A 19,803-nucleotide genomic window follows, 5' to 3' on the forward strand; every position below is an offset into this window, starting at 1 on the left:
TGCAACACTTTGCTCCGGATGGACGGACGGACGAAAGTGCAAGTGCGTTTGTAGTGGCCGGTCGTTGTAGCATGGTCAGGGAGATTCGAAGCGTGGCAGCGAGTGTACCGAGGAAAAGTGGTTTTTTTTTCCTAAAGGCATCCCGTCTCGAAGTTTGATAATCAAGGCCGTATAGCGGTTTGGTTTGATCGCATTTGCGCTTACCTGAATGCTGATAAAAAGTTACTATCATACATCATACATCGTTTCTTGATGAATAATTATGAAATATGTGCAAGAATATCTATTCATGGGCCGCTAGTCGAAATGTTGAAAACATGTTTGTTTCCTTCAATTTATTCGTTCATTTCCTGGCAAGTATTTTTTTATTTTTGTGACAAAAAGGATTTTGAGTACATTCAAAGATATATATATATATATATATATATATATATATATATATATATATATATATATATATATATATATATATATATATATATATATATATATATATATATATATATATATATATATATATATATATATATATATTTTTTTTTTTTTTTTAACGAAAATTTACATGAAGTTGATATTTATGTTTTCCTGTTTTTGTGCTGAATAAAAAGCGCTTTGTATGCTATGCATTTGTTTTTGTATTAGTCGTTTGTAATACAAATGCTAGTTATCTGTATTGTGTTGTGTCTGACTTCAAGCAAATTGATTAATGTATTAGAAATCGAATACACGATCGGTTGTAAATCGAATACCCGGAGCCGTACGGCCAGAGTAAATGAAGCGTATCATTAATCACAAGAAAGAATCATAAATCAAAGTCAACCTAATTGCTATGACTAATTAAAGGTAAAGGTCGTAAAGCAGAAAGTAACACAACATAACAAAATCATACGTCGCCGATCGGCGATCGACGCGGGCATACGACGATCAGTTCAGTTTGATCGAGCGTATCGACAATAGATTTGGGAATCATACTTCATACTCCATCGGTGTACCAGTTGATGATGTTTACATAATCTCAGAAAATGTCATCAGCATCGTTGACGTTACGTGAACGATCGAAAATTTGATCCTTCCAAAACTGTTCTCGAATTGATATTACTTAACATGCGCGAATCAGCTGTACTGTAGAGTTGCAAAATTATCGTTATCACGTTGATCATCATCGCATTGGTCGATCTCCCCCGTAAGCGTGAAAAAGGCCGATTCTCTTATGTATTTTGTTTACGTTTATGTTGTGTATGCTCTCACGAATTACTGAGAAATCGCAGCGCAGCGGTTAGCAGCGTTGGGTCTGCGTTCCGCCACTGCAACTTCATTCATTTTCCGAACGTCGAACTGCTTGTACGGTTTGTTTCCCCAGCGGTCTTGGCAGATGGTTGATGGTGTCGATTGCACAATTTTTCGTGATTTATATCATAGTTTCGCCAGAGTTCGCAGTTTTGTAAGCGGGGAGGATCGAACGAGCACCGGTGCATCTTCTGATGGAGGTGTTCACATATCAGTGATTTGAATTCGTACAAAATGTGCTTTGGAAATGTAATATGTTGAAACAAAACCAGTGAATAATACGCATTTTAGTGAAAAATTGTAGGAAAAAAGTGTAATTATACGGAAAAAATGGTGATACCCGGGATCCCCTTCATCAAACTGATCCCCCTGTTGGGAGGATCAGCGCTCAAGGCTGCTCCTGCTGTCACTGGAATCACGGCCACCGTTGCAGCTGCCATCAAAACTGCTACGGCCATAGTGGGCGTTGGCAAACTTGCCATCATCCCGCTCCTGGTGGCATCCTTGGCGTACTACAATTACGATTTGTTCGATCCCGAGAATCGGCCGTTCAATGTGCAAAGTGTGGAACGAGAGTATGATTTTATCGTAGTTGGATCAGGATCGGCGGGGGCTGTGGTGGCATCCAGGTTGTCGGAGATAGGTGATTGGAAAATTTTACTGTTGGAGGCGGGAGGTCACGAGACTGAGATTTCGGACGTACCAATTCTGTCGCTGTATTTGCACAAAAGCAAGTTGGACTGGAAGTATAGGTGGGTTTATACATATCTGAACGGACAAACAACATTTCTTTTAGTAATTATCGTGGCCATGAACACTTTCTCTTCAAACGTATAGAATACAATATAATTCACAAGAATGTCAATCATTGTTTCACTGTTAAAATGTGATTTTTTCCATTTAAATGTACCAAATTTTCCAGGATGAACGGAACCATGGTCCGTTTGTTTCTCATCATAATCAGACGTAATCATCAACTCAGACGTACTTTTATGTCATGCTCAAATGATTTCGCACGTGTTGTTAAAGTTGTATCAATACGAAGATGTGTCAATTTCGACAGTTTCAATCCAACAACTTATGAAATTGGAGGAAGCAATTAATCCTCCAACTTCATACGTTGTTGGCATAAAACATCTGAGTTGACCATTTGGTTGTAAGAGAGCAACAAAATTATTTTAAAAATTTTATTGTTTCATATCTTCATCTCTTCATATCTATTTCATGTTATTCTAAAAATTGTTGGTGTACCGTTGGCGTTATTGAAATAAGTGTTGAATGTGTTGCTATGCCCGTATCTCGTCCGATAACTGAGTTAGCGTAACGCTCCGTCAATCTGTCTTAAGAGTTCTGAACATTCGGTATTGTCCTTCCGTAAGTCTATATGAACCTGGTTCGACTGGTCGCTAATGTCTGCAGGCTGATGAGCATGCAGTATTCAGTGTAATCTTGCAGACTCGCCGGGTCATTCAACGGGAGTTCAACCAGTAGGCAAGTCGAAAGCAAAAAACGAACTGGTTGTACATATTGCATATATTTTTAATCAAAGAAACAAGTAAAGGCAACTGAACGCTAGGTATACCATGACATGTCAAGAGAATTCCCAACCAGGGTAGATCCTTGACCGATCGGGAATTGAACCCAATACCTATGTCAGAACTAGTCACGGATTCTCAAGGGATTTCCCGCTTTACTAGATCCCCGATAACGCTCTGCAAATGCGATCGCTTTCGAATCAAGATCTCTGAGTAACCCTAATTAAAACCGATACTCCAGGCCCAGTAACTATCCCAAGGCATGTCAGGAGAATTCAGAAACAGAAACCCTCGATCGATCAGAGATTAAACCTGATACCTATATCAATATCAACCTTCGAATTTTCAAAGGAGTTCCAGTCTCACTAGATACTCGATAACGATTTGCTAATGCGATCGGTTTTCGAGTTCAGACAAATTCCTGCTTGCACTGAGGTTACGCGTATTCTGGAGCTTGCCCCTCAGAGTACATTCAAGGGGTGTTATTTGGCTAAGGAATCCCAACTAGATCCGATGAACAAAAATTGTCTTTAAAAAAAGGCGAGCTTAGAATCCATTGTCATTTCTTAGTCGCCGGCCGAGGTTGTTTGGATCCTACGACTTCTCCACATCATGTAAGGTGTTTTGATGTCAAGTGGAAGAGACTACTTTCCACTTGACCGTTTTTTTCTATTCCGGCACCATAGCAGAAATTCGTCTATATCAGGGGTTCTCAAACTATGTTGGGCAAGAGACCCCTTTTCCAGAATGAAATGATACCTCAGAACCCTATAGCCAAATTTATTTGGAAATCCTATCTGTAGTTTTTTTCATACTGAATAATTTTTTTTAAATTTAAAAACATTGCAGTTAGTTAAATGATTAAACTTCACATTATTTTCTCATTTTCTCCTCTCACGCAAAAGGTCACGAGTTCAATTTTCACTCCCGACGTCTTCCAAAAAATGGAAGTGATACTATGATACAGAAAAAAATTCTCATCATATTCAATAAAATAAATAGAGATAAAAATTAGTAAATATAATTTGTGATAAATAATTATTAATAACTAATTACTCACAAACTATAAAAACATTCAAATCGCAAACCTATCTATCCGCAACTACCAAAATATCAAAATACAGTTCAATATTGGTTAGTTAAAACTTTAAATCTCCGCGTTTGTTGATTTTTAAATGGTTCCTTTGGTTTCGGGTTGTTTGTAACCACACTGAAGCCTTTTTTGATCAAGTATGATGATGAAAAAACGAGACCATATTTTTCAGCAATGTCGCACAACCCAGCATACTGGGTTCCAATATTGCGTTGTAACCAAAACTTATGACAACCTTGGTTGTATTACTGCTTGAGTTCATCATCTGTGCTGATGATAATCAACTTTTCTTGTATTATCACCTTGACTCATTTCATGGCTGTGATATAGTTAGGATTTATTATCCATTAAGGAATTTGAAACTGTTGAAGATCCAAAAACATCTTAGTGAAATCCTTGTGTAATGCGTTCAAGTGAGGAGCATATGATAATATAACATGGTCTTGAGCTTTTGTGATAATTTTGACAAATGCGGAAACTGTGAATATCCTTTTCTTTTCTGCTATTTTATTTTTGAAGTGTTGTTAGTAATGCCGATATTATTAATATTGTTGCAATATAGTTTGAATTGTCACCTTGCAGCTGAAACACAAATTCAAAAAAGGTGAAAATCTTGCTAAGCAAGGGCCTCTTAGTGTTCAGTGAACTCCAGCGCGGAATTCGAGAGGCTATATTACGGACTAAGAGCAACTCTGCTAGAGAAATTACCAAGAGAAACGGAGATTGCAGGTATGAACAACACTATCGTTAGAAACAATCACACAGTAGGAGCCCACGCTTGAGTACGACTGCCGCTGATTTCACTATCGGAGTTCAACGGAGACTACAAAGGGTGATTGTTATTCAACATACATATTGTTATTCAACTACATACGTGTCATTAATCCACGAGTCGGAGGAACTTAATGATGTTCAGAAGTTCCACTATCTCAAGTCAGCGCTAAAAGGGGAAGGGGCCAAACTCATCGAGTCGCTCGCATTAACAAACGATAATTATGCGATTGCGTGGAATACGATCACGAAGCGGTATTATAATGAGTACTTCCTGAAGAAAAGGCATTTGCAGGCGCTTATGGAGTACCCAAAGGTGGAGAAAGAGTCATCATCGGCGATTCATACTCTGATCGACGAATTTGAACAACGGTTAAAGATCCTGAATTAACTAGGGGAGAAGACTGAACATTAGGGTGCAATGATAGTGCACTGGATGTGTTCTAAATTGGACATGAAGACGCTTCAACTATGGGAGGATTCTACTACCGACAAGGAAAAGAATGGTTCAGTCTGCTGTTGTTGCGGGGACTCTCATATACTAGGTCGATGTAGCAAATTCATGGGGTTGACACTGAAGGAGAAGTAGCAGCCTAAAGTCTGGACATTGGGTACGAAATTGCAGTTCAAAATTCAGCTGTCGTGATTGCGAAAAGAAACATAACTCACAGATTCATCCCGGATTTACAATGAGCAGTAACAGTAACGAAAAAAAAAGATAAACCGGTTGGAAAGTTTAAGAATAAAAAGAACGACAGGACGGTAGCAACAAATTTAGCGACTAACGAGGTTGAATCTGAGAATCAAGGAGCGGTTGGAGCATACGACGTAGGGACTAAAGGCAATAATGTTTCAAGCGTATTCTTATCTACGGTTGTTCTGGTCATACGGGACCAATATGGAGGGAAACAGCTGGCACGAGCATTGCTTGCCAGTGGTTCGCAAGCGAACGACTATGTCAGATACTCGGTCAAAAGCGACGCCTGATAAATATACCAGTTAGCGGAATTGGTCATTTGGGAACACAAACAAGATTCATGGTGAACACTACAGTTAATTCAAGGGTTCAGGACTACTAAGTGGGGATTGAGTTTCTAGTTCTCCAGAAGGTTACGCCAGAACTGCCGTCGGCATACATACCCATTGCCCATTGGAAGATCCCTAAAGGTATTCAGTTGGTTGATCCGAATTTCAACGTTAGTAGTCGGGTCGATATTCTGAATCCTGTACGAAAATGAGATGTACCGAATCACACTAGGACAGGAGCTGTCTATGCTAATCAATTCAGCATTCGGATGGATTGTCACAGGGAGAACTTCAAATGCGCATAGTAACGTGGTTATCTGCTGTTTGGCGACAGTGTCGGATTACTTGAATATACAATCACAAAAGTTTCGGGAGATCGAAAATAATGAGGAACGAGTGGCTTGGTCAGATGAGAAACCAGACAGTGAGAACCATTTCCAGAATACATTCAGAAGTACAGAGAATGATCGGTATATTGAACGTCCATCAAAGCAGGTCAATTTCGACCATATGGTGCATAAATCTCGCGCGTTGGATCTATCGTGATTTCATGGATTGAAAAGGCAGATAGAACTTAATTCGGAAATGTGTTTGCAAGTCATTGCAGCACCAGTTACGAGTAGACCACTTCCATCCCCTACTAATTCAGAAAACCGTCTCATTGAACTCATCTTCTTCGTCTACCTTCACAGAATTTGAAGCGCTAACCCCGGCGCTTTTTTAGATTGGCTCAGTCATGAAAACCCTTCCTGATCTTATTTTCATAACAATATCCACAAACCGCCTTGACCACTTCCAACAAACACGGCAAATGTTCCAGCGTTATTGGCAGCGATGGAGCAAGCAATATCTTACGCAGCTGCAGGTCGCAACAAAGAACTCTCCGTTCAACCCAATTCAAATGGAAGTCATCGCCGTGCTACGAGAGGACAACCTACCACCACTCCGTTGACCATTGGTGAGAATCATTGGATTGCATCCTGGTTCGGCCGGTGTCGTTCGAGTAGTAACAGTGAAGACGGCAACAGGAGTGTATGAACGGGCAGTCAATCGAATTTGTCCTCTACCCCTCGATGAGATGGATCGACGAGGTCCAGAGATTTTGAATTTGAAGTAAAAGGCATCTACTTTATTGTAAATTTGAATTATTGAAGCTAGTTCAAGGGGGCCGGTAATGTAGCATGTTAGATTGAATTCTACGCGAACCTTATACCGTTCTGAATCATATTTCGGACACTTTGTTCTAATATCTTGAAATGCTTAATGCAGAGTTGAAGTGAAGTTGAATAATTAGAGGACAATGTGCAACTGGATGAACTTCTAACATTACCGTGTATCCTGGTAATTAATCAACCTGCAGTGGCCACAATCGTGTCCTGGGATATGTTGTATAAAGAAATAGAACCTGCGAAAAAGTTTTTTGTATGCGTTGGGTACCAATTTGTAACGTTCAGTGTCAGGACGACTAATCGATCTAAAAATTCTACGCACATGAAGAATAACAGCCCGTGCTGTTCTCGTCCCTGGGCTAAACCACTTCGCTTAAGCGCCAACGACCCTCGAAGAGGATCGATGCGAAGTAGCGTGTTACTTTGCCCGCTAGCTCTCTCAGGGCAGGTTAAGTGGACGCAAAACCACTTCTAGCACAACTCAAAGGCTCACCCAAAAATTCCCACACTAGTGGCCAGGTGGAGTTATTGGTGTTGGTTTTAGGCGTCATGATGGCCAGTAACAGAGCACTCTGCGATGTCGGGTCGTTCAAGTAGTGTGCGTAGTAGCTGTGCGGCGAGACTCGTGATGGTCGATGATGAATTTTCACTTCCGGTTGGCTAGGCGTTTACAGTAGGATGATATCATCGATACGCATTGATGGATGCCGACGATGATTGCAAGTCGGTTGATCACAGTGTTGGTTACGTGATGATTGTGAACTTTCCAGGTTAAGGATTTCTGGTCCTCTAGATAGGCGACGAATTTCTGCTCCTTTAAATAGGCGACGAATGTCTGCAACCTTGGAATAGGCTACGACCCTATGAACAACCGTCGAAAGAGTCGTCCAGAAAAAACGGTGAAAACGGTGTCTGTCGAGCGGTGGTTCGCTAGAAATCTCAGGCTGCACACTTCGCAAGTGGTCTTGATAACGTGGTCAGTCACTTACACGTGGAAATCTATCTGGATACACCAGAGAAAAATTGAACCAAAAGAAAAAAAACCTTCGTTTGCAGGTTATAGCCTTCAAACGAACACAACAAATCACCATGGTTGTACTATTAGATTTACCATTTACAACCTACCTGAGTTTGTTCAATTTGATCAATCGCGACTCAACTCTTTACAAGAGAGAACTAAATGATGTGTGGAACACTTTTCTAAATTGAAATGTCATTTACATTCTACTGCACGTGAATTATTACTTTGACTTACTTTTCAAAGTCTGCTACTCCCACACACGTCGATTTATCTCGAGAATATTATGGAAAACTATTCTTAAACTTTGACTGTTCCACTCGGAACTCAATTTGTAAAGAGACTTGATATAACTTAATGTGACACAAAGAGCCTCAATTCGTACCGCGAAACAATAGATATTAATCGTTCATTTCACACAAATATATCTGCGTGTGAATGTTATGTTGCGCTACTAAAAGATGTAACTCGTGCGACAAAATCGTAACGCACAACAGTTTCTTCGCTAAACTTTCCGTACGATTACTATTACGACGGATTAGTGCGATGAATCCATCATCGTACCCCCCGACGCAGTTGTTGTAAATGATGAGTCAAAATGAGCAATAGCAGCTTATCATTGTTTTGATTTGATGGTGAATAGAAACAGGATTCGAAGTAAATTAGATTTTCATTATGAAATAACTAATTATTATAATTGAGAAACCTACTTACAGACTACAAATTAAATTACCCTATCATATTAAATTTATTTGTATAAAAATTCCTGGTACGAGACCAATTGTAAGTAACTAAAATTTGTTATCCTAAAATAGTTCGAAATGTGGAATTAATTCGAACCAATAAATTTACAGCTTTGAGCTGATTTCATCGGGAACCTTGGTGATTTCTTCTACGAAGACCTCCGAACAGTAAACCCCACCCCAACGACGTAACAATTACTGAAATGTTACAAAAAATTCATTGAAATGGCAAAGCGACAAAAAAATGAGGAAAAGAAAAAAAAACTAACTTCAAACGGGAAGAAAAAGAAACCCAAACATTAGCAAAGGAAGAACGGATGGAGTAGAAAGAAAAACTTTGAAGAACTGAAAAGACAAAAAAAAGCTGCAAATTCAAGAATTAAGAAAGAGAAATTGGTACTAAAGGATAATGACAAAACAGATGTAACTATGTAACAAACCAAAACTAAGAATTAAGATTCATGCTCTGATGCCTTAAATTATTTTATTAATTTGAACAACAAATAAACTGAATTCAAATATATAATTGTCCTTGAAGCAATATAAGCCTTACGGTATTTTAAGCCATGAAACATCAATAAAGGACAAACATTTTGGGGAAAATAAAAATATCATAAAAGAGGTTGTTTAAAATTATTTCAAGCCAATCAAAAAACAATTGATTGAAGTTCTATTACAACTTAACCAGCTATCAATGGTTGTAGACAATTTTCAAGATATTTGTGTGTGCATGGAAGGTTGCAGCACACTTTTGGACAGCCCAAGCCGTTGTTATTTTCAGATGTTTGATCAGTTTATAGTATTAGTAGATTTCTGTACAATCTAAATTGTGCCCAAAACCACAAGAAACCATTATGCAAACAGAATGTCTAAAATTTTAATTCAATCTGTCCGAAATTTGATTTTTTTTTTATAAATAGTGTCCGAAGTTTGATTCTTCGCTTCATTTGAAAAGCATTTTATTCGATGATTGTCTTATGTTTTCAACCAAATTAAAGCTTAAAAGCATATTGAACTAATTAATTAAAAATATCAACCAAGTAGTACCTGTGCATAATGTTTAGATCTATTTTCTGCATCATATGCCTAAAGCGTCCCTAATACGCGAAATTAGGCTAAATATCGTAGTAGGTTGAATTTTTTCATAGCAACGTAGTTTTCATAGTTACATGTGATTCCAGTAAAGACTTTCAAAAAAGAACGGTTCAGTTTGTTTTTTCGTCCAGTCACATCAAGAGTAATTATATGAAATCAAGACCTTTGTGGAGAATTGTATCCTGCCTTTTTTCCCAACCAACGAATCAGGATAATAATCAATACACGTCAAACTACTTTCACCTTCCTTAATGTTCCGGTTCCGGATTTCCACCTTCTTCTTTTTCTTTTGCTTCCTCGTCTTCTTCTTTTCTTCTTCTTCTTCTTATTCTTTTTATTCTTAAATGGCACCAACGTTCCTAGAGGAACCTGGACCTCTTAACTACATTGGCTGAATGTTCAAAGATGAACCAGCCTTCGGCTGAAAATCTCTTCCATATAGAAAGAAGGAACATGGACTAAAAAGTACCGGAATTTTTCAACAGATGGCGCGACTAAAAAAAAGCAGAGTGGCACTGAGGCATATTGAAAAGACTTAGGGCTATACCAAGTATATTGCCCTCGAAAAAAAAATGTAGAGGAATTAATACAGATTTTCCCGAAAACGATTGTCTTTTCCTGGGATCCCAGGACTTTTCAACCAATGTAGTACTTGCGTCATTTTTATTAGTACATACTAAGTTGAGATTAAGTGGCAAGCTCTAGAATACGCGAGATACGTTGAGATTAAGTGGCAAGCTTTAGAATTTCTTTAACGAAAAATTCCCTCGACCAGAACGAGAAGCGAACCCGAACCCTCGGAATGTTGGATGTGACCCTAACTGGAGAACAATCAGCAATTTGTTAAAAAATCCAATGCATATCTTCAATAGTATATATCATAGTGTTCAGTAAGCTTTTGTGATTCTTTCTGAAACCCAAATGTTGCTTCTTGGCGTTTGGGGAAATCGGTGTTATTTTGGATACTTGAGCGGTCATTTGATTGGATACTTGAGCGATCATTTTATTCCGTCATTTTTTCATCTCAGTCATTATTTTGTAGATTGTGTACGATCGACCAATATACCCTTCTAAATATTATAAAGTCCTGTATAAAGTATTTGTTGAAGTATGTCATGATTTTTTCCATTTTTTAAATATTGTAACTGCAAGGAGGCTATGGAAAATATAGATTCGCTTGGAAACCGACAGAAGTCAGACGTCTTTTCTTTTCCCGTGAAGAAGCCAAAAGAAAATCGAAAATTTGGAAATTCTTCGTTTTGTGACGACATCTCTCAAGTTTTCTGGAAAACCATCCAATACGCAGCCATCAAATCCATTCTCGACGGTGTGATTCACCACAACAAGAATCTTTTGGGCCGTCGCATACTGACGGTGGAAAACCCTTCGATCAGGAACGGGTAAGCCCCATCATTTGGTCCTTCGAACCGGATCGAAGGTTCCCCCGACCAGAAGGGCAGGTGTGGTGAGTACACCATTTTGTTTGCAAGTTCATTTGGTGGTGTTGGGTGGCAAGTAGACTCGCGTGGGTGGTATGCCCGTGTCGGGAATAATTACGTTCGTTTTTGTGCACCATCCTCGAGTTATTCGTTCGCCTAAAAAGTGGTAAACCGTGACGGGAAGGATACATTCGTTCGATTTTTACCATTTTTCGATATCCGCGTCGTGTAAAAGACATTACAACGCACAATTTACGTTCCAATCTTCCGAATTTTGATTCCGTATATTCGATCTGTGGTGGTAGTGAAGTGGTGATAGTGTAGTGAACCAAGATGTCCAGACCAGAGAAGAAGTTGGTCGAATGCTTTATGAAGCGCAAAGCACTATTCGTCGTTCGTTCCAGCATAGGCGTTTTTGGGATACCAGTTCTCTGCGTTGACAAACGGACATCTTGGAAAATGCTGGACATTGGAATAACAAATGGTTTTCTGTTGAAGTGTTCATCAATAATTTTGACAACCAGAATGACGTTTTCCAGATTCCGATTCGTGTTGAAGCGTTGGACAGAGTCTACAACGAATTCATTGACCTGCAAACGGAGATCGAAAAGTATGATGATCCTGAGAAGTTTGAGGAGCATATGCAAGAACGAGCAACGTTCGAGGCGCGATACTGTTCGGCTAAAGGTTTTTTATTGATGAAACGTTCCATAGATCACAACCAACCAGCATTGAACACGTCTTTTACAGCCAATCATCCTCCAGCGAATTTCCACCTGCGATTACCCAAGATTGACCTTCCAAAGTTTGACGGAGATTTGTCTAGATGGCTTTCCTTCCGTGATACGTTTACATCCATGGTCCATTCCAATGCGGATATTCCGACAGTAGCGAAGATGCAGTACCTCTTACAATCACTGGAAGGAGAAGCTCATAAGCCATTCGAGTCAACCGATATAAGTGCGGATAATTACGCATTAACTTGGGACGCTTTATTGAAGCGTTACGACAATAAACGTTATTTGAAGCGTCAGCTATTCCGAGCTTTGTATGACCTCCCGCCACTCAACAAAGAGTCACCCCAAGAGCTGCATGACCTGGTTGATGATTACCAACGGCATGTCAAGGCTTTAGCGAAGCTGAACGAACCAGTCATCCACTGGGACACACCGTTAATCAACCTGCTAAGCTACAAACTGGATTCAACAACCCTCCGAGCCTGGGAGGAGAAGACTAGTAGCGCTGATGACATCACTTACGAGGAGTTGGTTGATTTCTTGTACCAGCGGGTCCGAATGTTGAAGTCCGTCGTCACCGATCTGCAGCAACGCTCCAATCAAGTCGGCCAAGTCAAGGTGGCCGGTTCCACACCAAACCAGAAGAAGCCATTCAAGATGGTATCCAATTCCGCCACGACCGAAACTAAGAGTTTCATTCCGCATTGTATTGCTTGTCCAGAAAACCATTTGTTATTCCAATGTCCAGCATTTTCCAAGATGTCCGTTTGTCAACGCAGAGAACTGGTATCCCAAAAACGCCTATGCTGGAATTGTTTCCGTTCTGGACACCAAAGTAGGAATTGTACGTCCAAGTATGATTGCCGAAATTGTCACCAGAGACACCACACGCTGCTGCACGAATCTGCAGTCCCGAAAGCACAATCCACTCCAGTTGTCATGTCTGGTCAGTCATCCCAGCAACCGAATCCACCCACGTTGACTGTTGTCGAATCCCCTGGATCAGCGAATCCGAATCCCCAAGTGAGTTTGTCGGCACAGTCATATCAGTCCACTGTCCTATTGGAAACGGTTAACCTCCTTGTCGTAGACCAGAATGGCAAAGAGCATCCTGCTCGCGCGCTCCTAGATTCGGGATCAATGTGCAGTTTTATTACGAAGAAATTATCCAATGTACTCAACCTCCGCCGCACGAAAGTTGACATCGCCGTGTCTGGAATCGGTGAAGCATCGAAGCAGATCAAGCGCAAGTTGACTGCTACGATTAAATCCAAGTTGCTTTCGTATAGTACAACTCTCGATTTTCTGATTTTGAAGAAACCCACAGTATGCCTGCCAACTACGCCGATTGATATTTCCTCGTGGCAGTTCCCTGATGTTCCGTTAGCCGACCCACGATTCCACATTCCAGCCGACGTTGACATGATTGTCGGTGGAGAAGTATATTATGACCTGCACACCGGTTGTAAGATTTCCTGCGGCGAAGGAAAACCTGTATTCGTCGAAACCTCGTTCGGATGGACTGTTTCTGGGAAAGTAGTCATCCAATCACCCGATGTTCCACGTGTTTGTCACCTCACCACTGTAGACCGAAACCTGGAACAAGCCCTCCAGAAGTTCTGGGAGCTAGAAGCTGTTGAACCCTGCTCCATGTTATCCGCTGAAGAAAATTTCTGTGAAGATCAATATGCCACTACCACCACTCGCGATTCGTCGGGTCGTTACGTTGTGTCCTTGCCACTCACCCGCGATCCGCTCGTCACTCTCGGCGAATCACGTTCAATCGCCGAGCGTCGCTTCTTGAACCTTGAAAAACGACTTGAGCGAGATCCAACCACCAAAGCTGCCTACTGCCGCTTCATGGAGGAATACGAACGCCTAAACCACATGAAGAAGCTCGTGGATCCAGTAGACGAAACCAAGCCACACTGTTTTCTCCCACACCACCCGGTGTTCAAGGAATCCAGCACCACTACGAAGGTTCGAGTTGTGTTCGATGCATCCTGCAAGACGTCTTCTGGATTCTCTGTGAATGACCTGCAACTAGTTGGACCCGTCGTTCAAGATGATCTGCTATCGATCCACATCCGATTCCGCATCCACCAAATTGCATTCGTCGCCGACGTCGAAAAAATGTATCGACAGATCCTATTGCGTCAGCCGTTTCGTCGATATCAGCTCATCCTCTGGCGTCCTAGTCCAAACCAGCCAATTGCTACGTACGAACTGAACACTGTAACGTACGGTTTCGCGTCATCACCATTCTTAGCTACACGCACCCTTCAGAAAATCGCGCAGGACGCAAGTGATATCCATCCAGCCGCATCCGCGGTAGCCCAGAAGGATTTCTACGTGGATGATTTCCTGTCTGGTGCCGACACCGTTGAATCCGCTATCCAAATACGCCAAGAAATGACTGCCATGCTTTCAGCAGCAGGTTTCCCGTTGAAGAAGTGGGCTTCAAACTCACCAGAAGTCCTAGTTGATATTCCCGAAGAAGACCTAGCCTTTGCACCGTACCATGATCTCCAGGACGATCAATCCGTTTCCACACTCGGACTCATCTGGGAACCGAGAATCGACATGATGAGTTTCAAGGTTCAATTTCCACTGCCAGCATCTGTTTTAACTAAGCGGAAGATTATGTCGTACGTGGCGCAGATTTTTGACCCACTTGGCCTGGTGGGACCAATCATAGTCATCGCCAAACTCTTCATGCAGCGTCTATGGGCATTGAAAACCGAAGCTGGAGTAACCATGATAGCCACACTCAATTCCAACTTTTCCGATAAATTATTCAGCCGATACTCCTGCTTCAGCAAACTTCGTCGATTTATTGCATACTGGATGCGATATTTCCGTGCCCTGAAAGCCGCCGTCAAGACCACCATCGAACCTTTTGAGACCTTAACAACTGACGACCTCCGTGATGCAGACATCGCCCTTTCTCGGCTAGCCCAGCGCGAATCATTTCCAGAAGAAATGTCCAATCTTATATCCGGGGAACGTATTCCTACATCGTCAGCATTGAAGTGGTTGCAACCGAAAGTCAGCAAGGAAGGTGTCATCCGAGTTGGTGGAAGACTCGGCAACGCCCCCGTGTCCGAAGATGTAAAGTTCCCAATTGTCCTCTCGTCGAAGCACCGGTTATCCGTCCTGCTAGCCAAGTACTACCACCATATGCTGCTCCATGCCGGTCCCCAGTTGATGCTTTCTTCGATTCGCCAGAAATTCTGGATCATCGGTGGCCGTAACTTAGTTCGCCGCACGTACCACCAATGTCACACGTGGTTCCGCAACAAACCCACCCTGGTGCAGCAGAGTATCGCCGACCTGCCTACAACAAGAGTGACTCCGACCAGACCATTTGCCGTATGCGGTATTGATTACTGCGGTCCCGTATATATCAAATCTCCGGTGCGTAACCGGACTCCTACTAAAGCGTACATCGCAATATTTGTATGCTTCGCTACACGTGCCGTCCATATCGAGCTTGTATCTGATATGTCAACACCGGCTTTTATGGCCGCTCTCCGCCGTTTCGTCGCTCGCCGTGGAAAGATGAAGGAAATCCACAGCGACAACGGCAACGCCTTCAAGGGCGCAGCAAACGAACTGCACCAAACCGAACGAAAGCAGATCCTCGACTGGTGTGCAGAGAACGAGATTATCTGGCGTTTCATTCCTCCGCGAGCACCACACTTTGGAGGGCTGTGGGAAGCAGCCGTTAAATCAGCTAAGCATCACCTGTTACGTGAAATCGGCAATGTAAACGTTGGCTACGAGGACATGTGCACTTTATTGGCCCAAATTGAAATGTGCCTGAATTCGAGGCCCCTGGTTCCAATTCCAACCGATCCTTCAGACCTGGAAGTCTTAACTCCAGGACATTTCCTGATTGGAGCCAGTTTCCAAGCCGTTCCGGAAAACAACTTGTGCGACATTCCGGATAATCGTCTGACGCACTTTGAGCTCGCTCAGAAGCGATTCCAACGAATCTGGTCCAGATGGGCACCAGAATACCTCCAGCAATTCCAGTCACGCGTTACAAGGTCCAAGCCACCAGTAACCATCAAACCAGGTGCCGTCGTGGTAATCAAAGACGACAATCTACCACCAATACAATGGCCGCTCGGAAGGATCACTAAGGTTCATCCGGGCAAAGACGGAGTGGTACGTGTCGTCACCCTGAAGACTGCATCATCCGAAGCAATCGTCAGACCTGTGGCGAAGATTGCGCTATTACCAACAGCAGAAAATCATCATCCGGATCCTGAAAAATGAGACCTGGTAGAGCACGCCAAAATTTGCTCGATGCCTTCGTGGGAACCAAGCAGGTAATTGCGGTTCCAATACGTATCTTTATCTTGTCAGGTCTACCTGGTCTTTTCAATCCCCAGATGACGATACCCTGGGCTACTTATAACAATCTACATCGAGTTCAATTCCCGGCGAACCATAACAAACCGATCGTTGCCGGCAAATCACGTGCTTCTGTTGCGTCTTCACAACAACTGAGACTAGTCTCGAATCTTTAAATATTTAGTTTAAAAACAACGACAACATTGTTAAGTAATAGAATTGAACTAGCTAAACCAGTTCAAGGTGGCCGGAATGTTGAAGTATGTCATGATTTTTTCCATTTTTTAAATATTGTAACTGCAAGGAGGCTATGGAAAATATAGATTCGCTTGGAAACCGACAGAAGTCAGACGTCTTTTCTTTTCCCGTGAAGAAGCCAAAAGAAAATCGAAAATTTGGAAATTCTTCGTTTTGTGACGACATCTCTCAAGTTTTCTGGAAAACCATCCAATACGCAGCCATCAAATCCATTCTCGACGGTGTGATTCACCACAACAAGAATCTTTTGGGCCGTCGCATACTGACGGTGGAAAACCCTTCGATCAGGAACGGGTAAGCCCCATCAGTATTTGATGTGCAACTTAACTCATTCCGCTTTTTTTTGCATGAGAAAATCATTCACTTGAATAATTAAATGAATTAATATATTATTCTAAGTATTGGCCACCGCTAGCCACTACTTTTTCCGATCATTCCAGTAGTTTGTGGATTCCGTTGTTGTGGAGAAAAGTTCACCTTTTGAAGCCAAGGATAAATCCAGTCATTTCTTGACACCCTGTTCTGAAGTAAAACGTATTCCACTCAAAGCGTTTCACATCGATCGAAACAATCGATGCGGGTGTGAACCATAATTCCCCATTCGCTATTTTCCAAATGGTTTTTGACTCGTACAGTAACATGAGGCCGAGCGTTGTCATGATGGAATATTATCGATTCATGTCTGGTCGTATAATTTGGGCAATAGCTCATTTCAAATGGATCCATTGTTGCATGTAGAAGTCTCCATTGACAAATTTATGAAGATTTAGCAGTTCATAGTGGATCATACCCGTTTAATCCCATCAAATACAGAGTATTATTTCAGTACTTCCATAAGCATTCGATGCGCTTCAGCTGCACTTCTCATCCGATGGAAACAGAAAGTGTATGGAATAAACATTTGTTTTTCAAAGATGGTTAATTTTAAATGTTGGCTAGTATCTGTGTTGGTTAATACTGACGCTCTATTTCTGAAAATGCTCTAATTGGAAAGAAAATGTAAATGTTGAAAACACTATCTAATGATACACAGTTGTTAATAGTTTTTTTCATCAGTTATCGAACTCGTTATGTGGAAATATTCTTAAAGATCATTAATTGATTGATTCCAAACCAGTCCCGTGTTAATTTAGGTAATCTCATTGTAGCTCTGTTATGTGTCCGGGTTCCTAACTCTGCGAGGGGCATACATCGATGGAATACATAGGTCAATCCCCGTCTGGTCCCTACGATAAAGGACTTTTGTAAAGACCATTTTCTAGCTGTCGTTCTCAGTGTTGACACTCTCCAAATTAGAAGCCCACTTTCGGCCCGGTGAGATTGGCGCAAGCCAGGAGGGAAATACAGTCCCCAGGGACCGACGTGAGGCTCAACGTGTTAAGCAACGACAGGTACGGAAGACAGTACGGCATACCAAAAACTTGACCAGTTCAAAGAACGGGTTCTTGAAATGATAATCTCCCTTTCTCAAAATGAATTTATTTGCCAGTCCTGGTTGGGCGATCACGCCATCAAACACCAATCTCCGCGACATTGAGTGTGTACTCGGAACTCGAGCGTAACAAGATAACAACAAACAATCTAATTCGCTTGGTTGAGACAAAATCATTTTCTTGCTTTTATTAAAATCAAAAAGCATGCATGTTTTGAATACTCTTTTAGCACTTCGTGTTGAAGTTGACCGTGTACTAACTGTCACGAAGCATGCACGAAAATTATTCAAATATTAATCTTCAAGAGTCAACTACTAACTCTAAACCGGTAGACAGTTCAATCATTCCAATCTTACTACGCAGGTGAATGAGTTTCAAAGGGGAACTGATAACGAAGACAAAATAGATCCGATTGGCCGTGTCTAAATTTAAACAAGACAAGTAACTGGTAAGGGGGTCTTCGTAGCCACATTGGTTGCGCGTTCGCTTAGTAAGCGATCGATCGTGAGTTCAAAACTCAGGACCCTCATTGACCATCTTTGTGTTGTTACAGAATAGCTACGTCCACGCAACAATCATCAGCGATGGAGATCGATCCACGGTCGAAATAAGATCGATTCATCCATACAACTGCTCTGCTCTGCAAGACACATCGGGCTGCTGTTCTATAAATAACTCAACAATGATCAATCAACTGTCTCCGCTGTCCGGTGGTCCAACTGGATAATGGAAGAACAGAAAGAATACTCTTACGCCTAAATGGCTACTGTGTGAATGTACCATATGTAATGATATAGAAGGAATACTGGCGTGTGTAATGTGCTAATTATAGATATGATAATCATGTGACATGTACACGATTAAAATTCGGCTCTGTTACAGCTAGATTGCTAATGAGCCTTAAATAAATAAATGGGATAAAAAAAAGTAACTGGTATTGAACTGTTCAAACAGGTGCGCTAATCCATTTCTATCCACTATCCTCTGAACGTGAACTTTCAGTTTTTGCAATGGTTGGTATATTTCATGTTAGTGGGTCAATAAACATTATGCATGACCTGGAAACCTTTTCTCTCACGCCGTTAGGGATGAGACTTAATCCGTAGCGGCGTATGTTGTGTATTGGCAAACTAACAAATTGTTGGCATAGAGAAACGGACATCGTATGCTTTCCTTTTCAAAGTGGAATTGTTTGTAGGAAGTGAATTTGATTTGAAATTAATTGCAATCGAAGCTTGCGTGTAACGCATGCACCGTGTAGGGGCAACAAATGGTGGAATGGTACGCTTACGGAAATTTCCGCATCCGTGTCGGACACTCGCTATTGAAGAAACGCATGTCATGAGCCCGAAATTGAGTGTAAGTTAAACGAAAAGTTGACTTCGTTCGTAGCTACAATGTACGTTACAATGTCGAATTGATAGTTCCCCGCAAGCGAAGCATAGCTAATCAATTACCACTTTCAAGTACTTGATGTGAAAAAAACTGACATTTGCGAAAAATCACATCAGTTAAAGCTTTAGCCGTTCGCGAAACAGGAGTGTGAGTAAAGCTCATCGAATCAAGCATAAAAAAACAATTTATGATTGCGGGGATAACCTACATAATTCGCGCTATGGTGACTAAATACTTGATTCTCTTACGCAAGCGAAACCAGTTTGCAGAGGGAAAAGGCTAATCCGCTTATGGCAAATGGGAAGAAGATCTGCAAGATCTGCAGTTTCATGATTTGAAGATCAATGAGTGTTTCCCACAATTCATTGGTTTTTTATAGGATGATGTCAATCGATGTTTAATGTTGAAGCCGTTTTGAAGCATTATCATTGATTGTATTTTT

General features: G+C 41.4%; 3 protein-coding genes across 3 annotated transcripts in view; 2 read left to right on the plus strand and 1 right to left on the minus strand.

The window, feature by feature from the left end:
* LOC129780364 (flotillin-2) overlaps positions 1 to 19,803 on the minus strand; it is a 384,914-nt gene that overhangs the window by 131,509 nt on the left and 233,602 nt on the right. The window lies entirely within an intron of this gene.
* LOC129780352 (glucose dehydrogenase [FAD, quinone]-like) overlaps positions 955 to 19,803 on the plus strand; it is a 32,237-nt gene continuing 13,388 nt past the window's right edge. Inside the window, exon 1 of the mRNA XM_055788521.1 lies at positions 955 to 2,039. Coding sequence (XP_055644496.1) covers positions 1,618 to 2,039 — 422 coding nt within the window. The 5' untranslated portion in view covers positions 955 to 1,617. The remainder of the gene's footprint in view (positions 2,040 to 19,803) is intronic.
* Positions 5,334 to 16,714, plus strand: LOC129780350 (uncharacterized). Its single transcript, XM_055788519.1, has 2 exons — positions 5,334 to 11,863; positions 11,927 to 16,714. Exons 1-2 carry the CDS (start codon positions 11,818 to 11,820, stop codon positions 16,195 to 16,197), a joined length of 4,317 nt encoding a protein of 1,438 aa, XP_055644494.1. The 5' UTR covers positions 5,334 to 11,817; the 3' UTR covers positions 16,198 to 16,714.

The sequence above is a fragment of the Toxorhynchites rutilus genome, chromosome 3, assembly GCF_029784135.1.
Source record: "Toxorhynchites rutilus septentrionalis strain SRP chromosome 3, ASM2978413v1, whole genome shotgun sequence".
In the NCBI taxonomy this organism is placed as follows: Eukaryota; Metazoa; Arthropoda; class Insecta; order Diptera; family Culicidae; genus Toxorhynchites; species Toxorhynchites rutilus.

Coding starts and splice junctions, on each gene's coding strand:
- LOC129780350 (XM_055788519.1), top strand. CDS start 11,818: ATGCAAGAACGAGCAACGTTCGAGGCGCGATACTGTTCGGCTAAAG. Junction 11,864..11,926: donor GCGATACTGTTCGGCTAAAG/GTTTTTTATTGA, acceptor CGTCTTTTACAG/CCAATCATCCTCCAGCGAAT.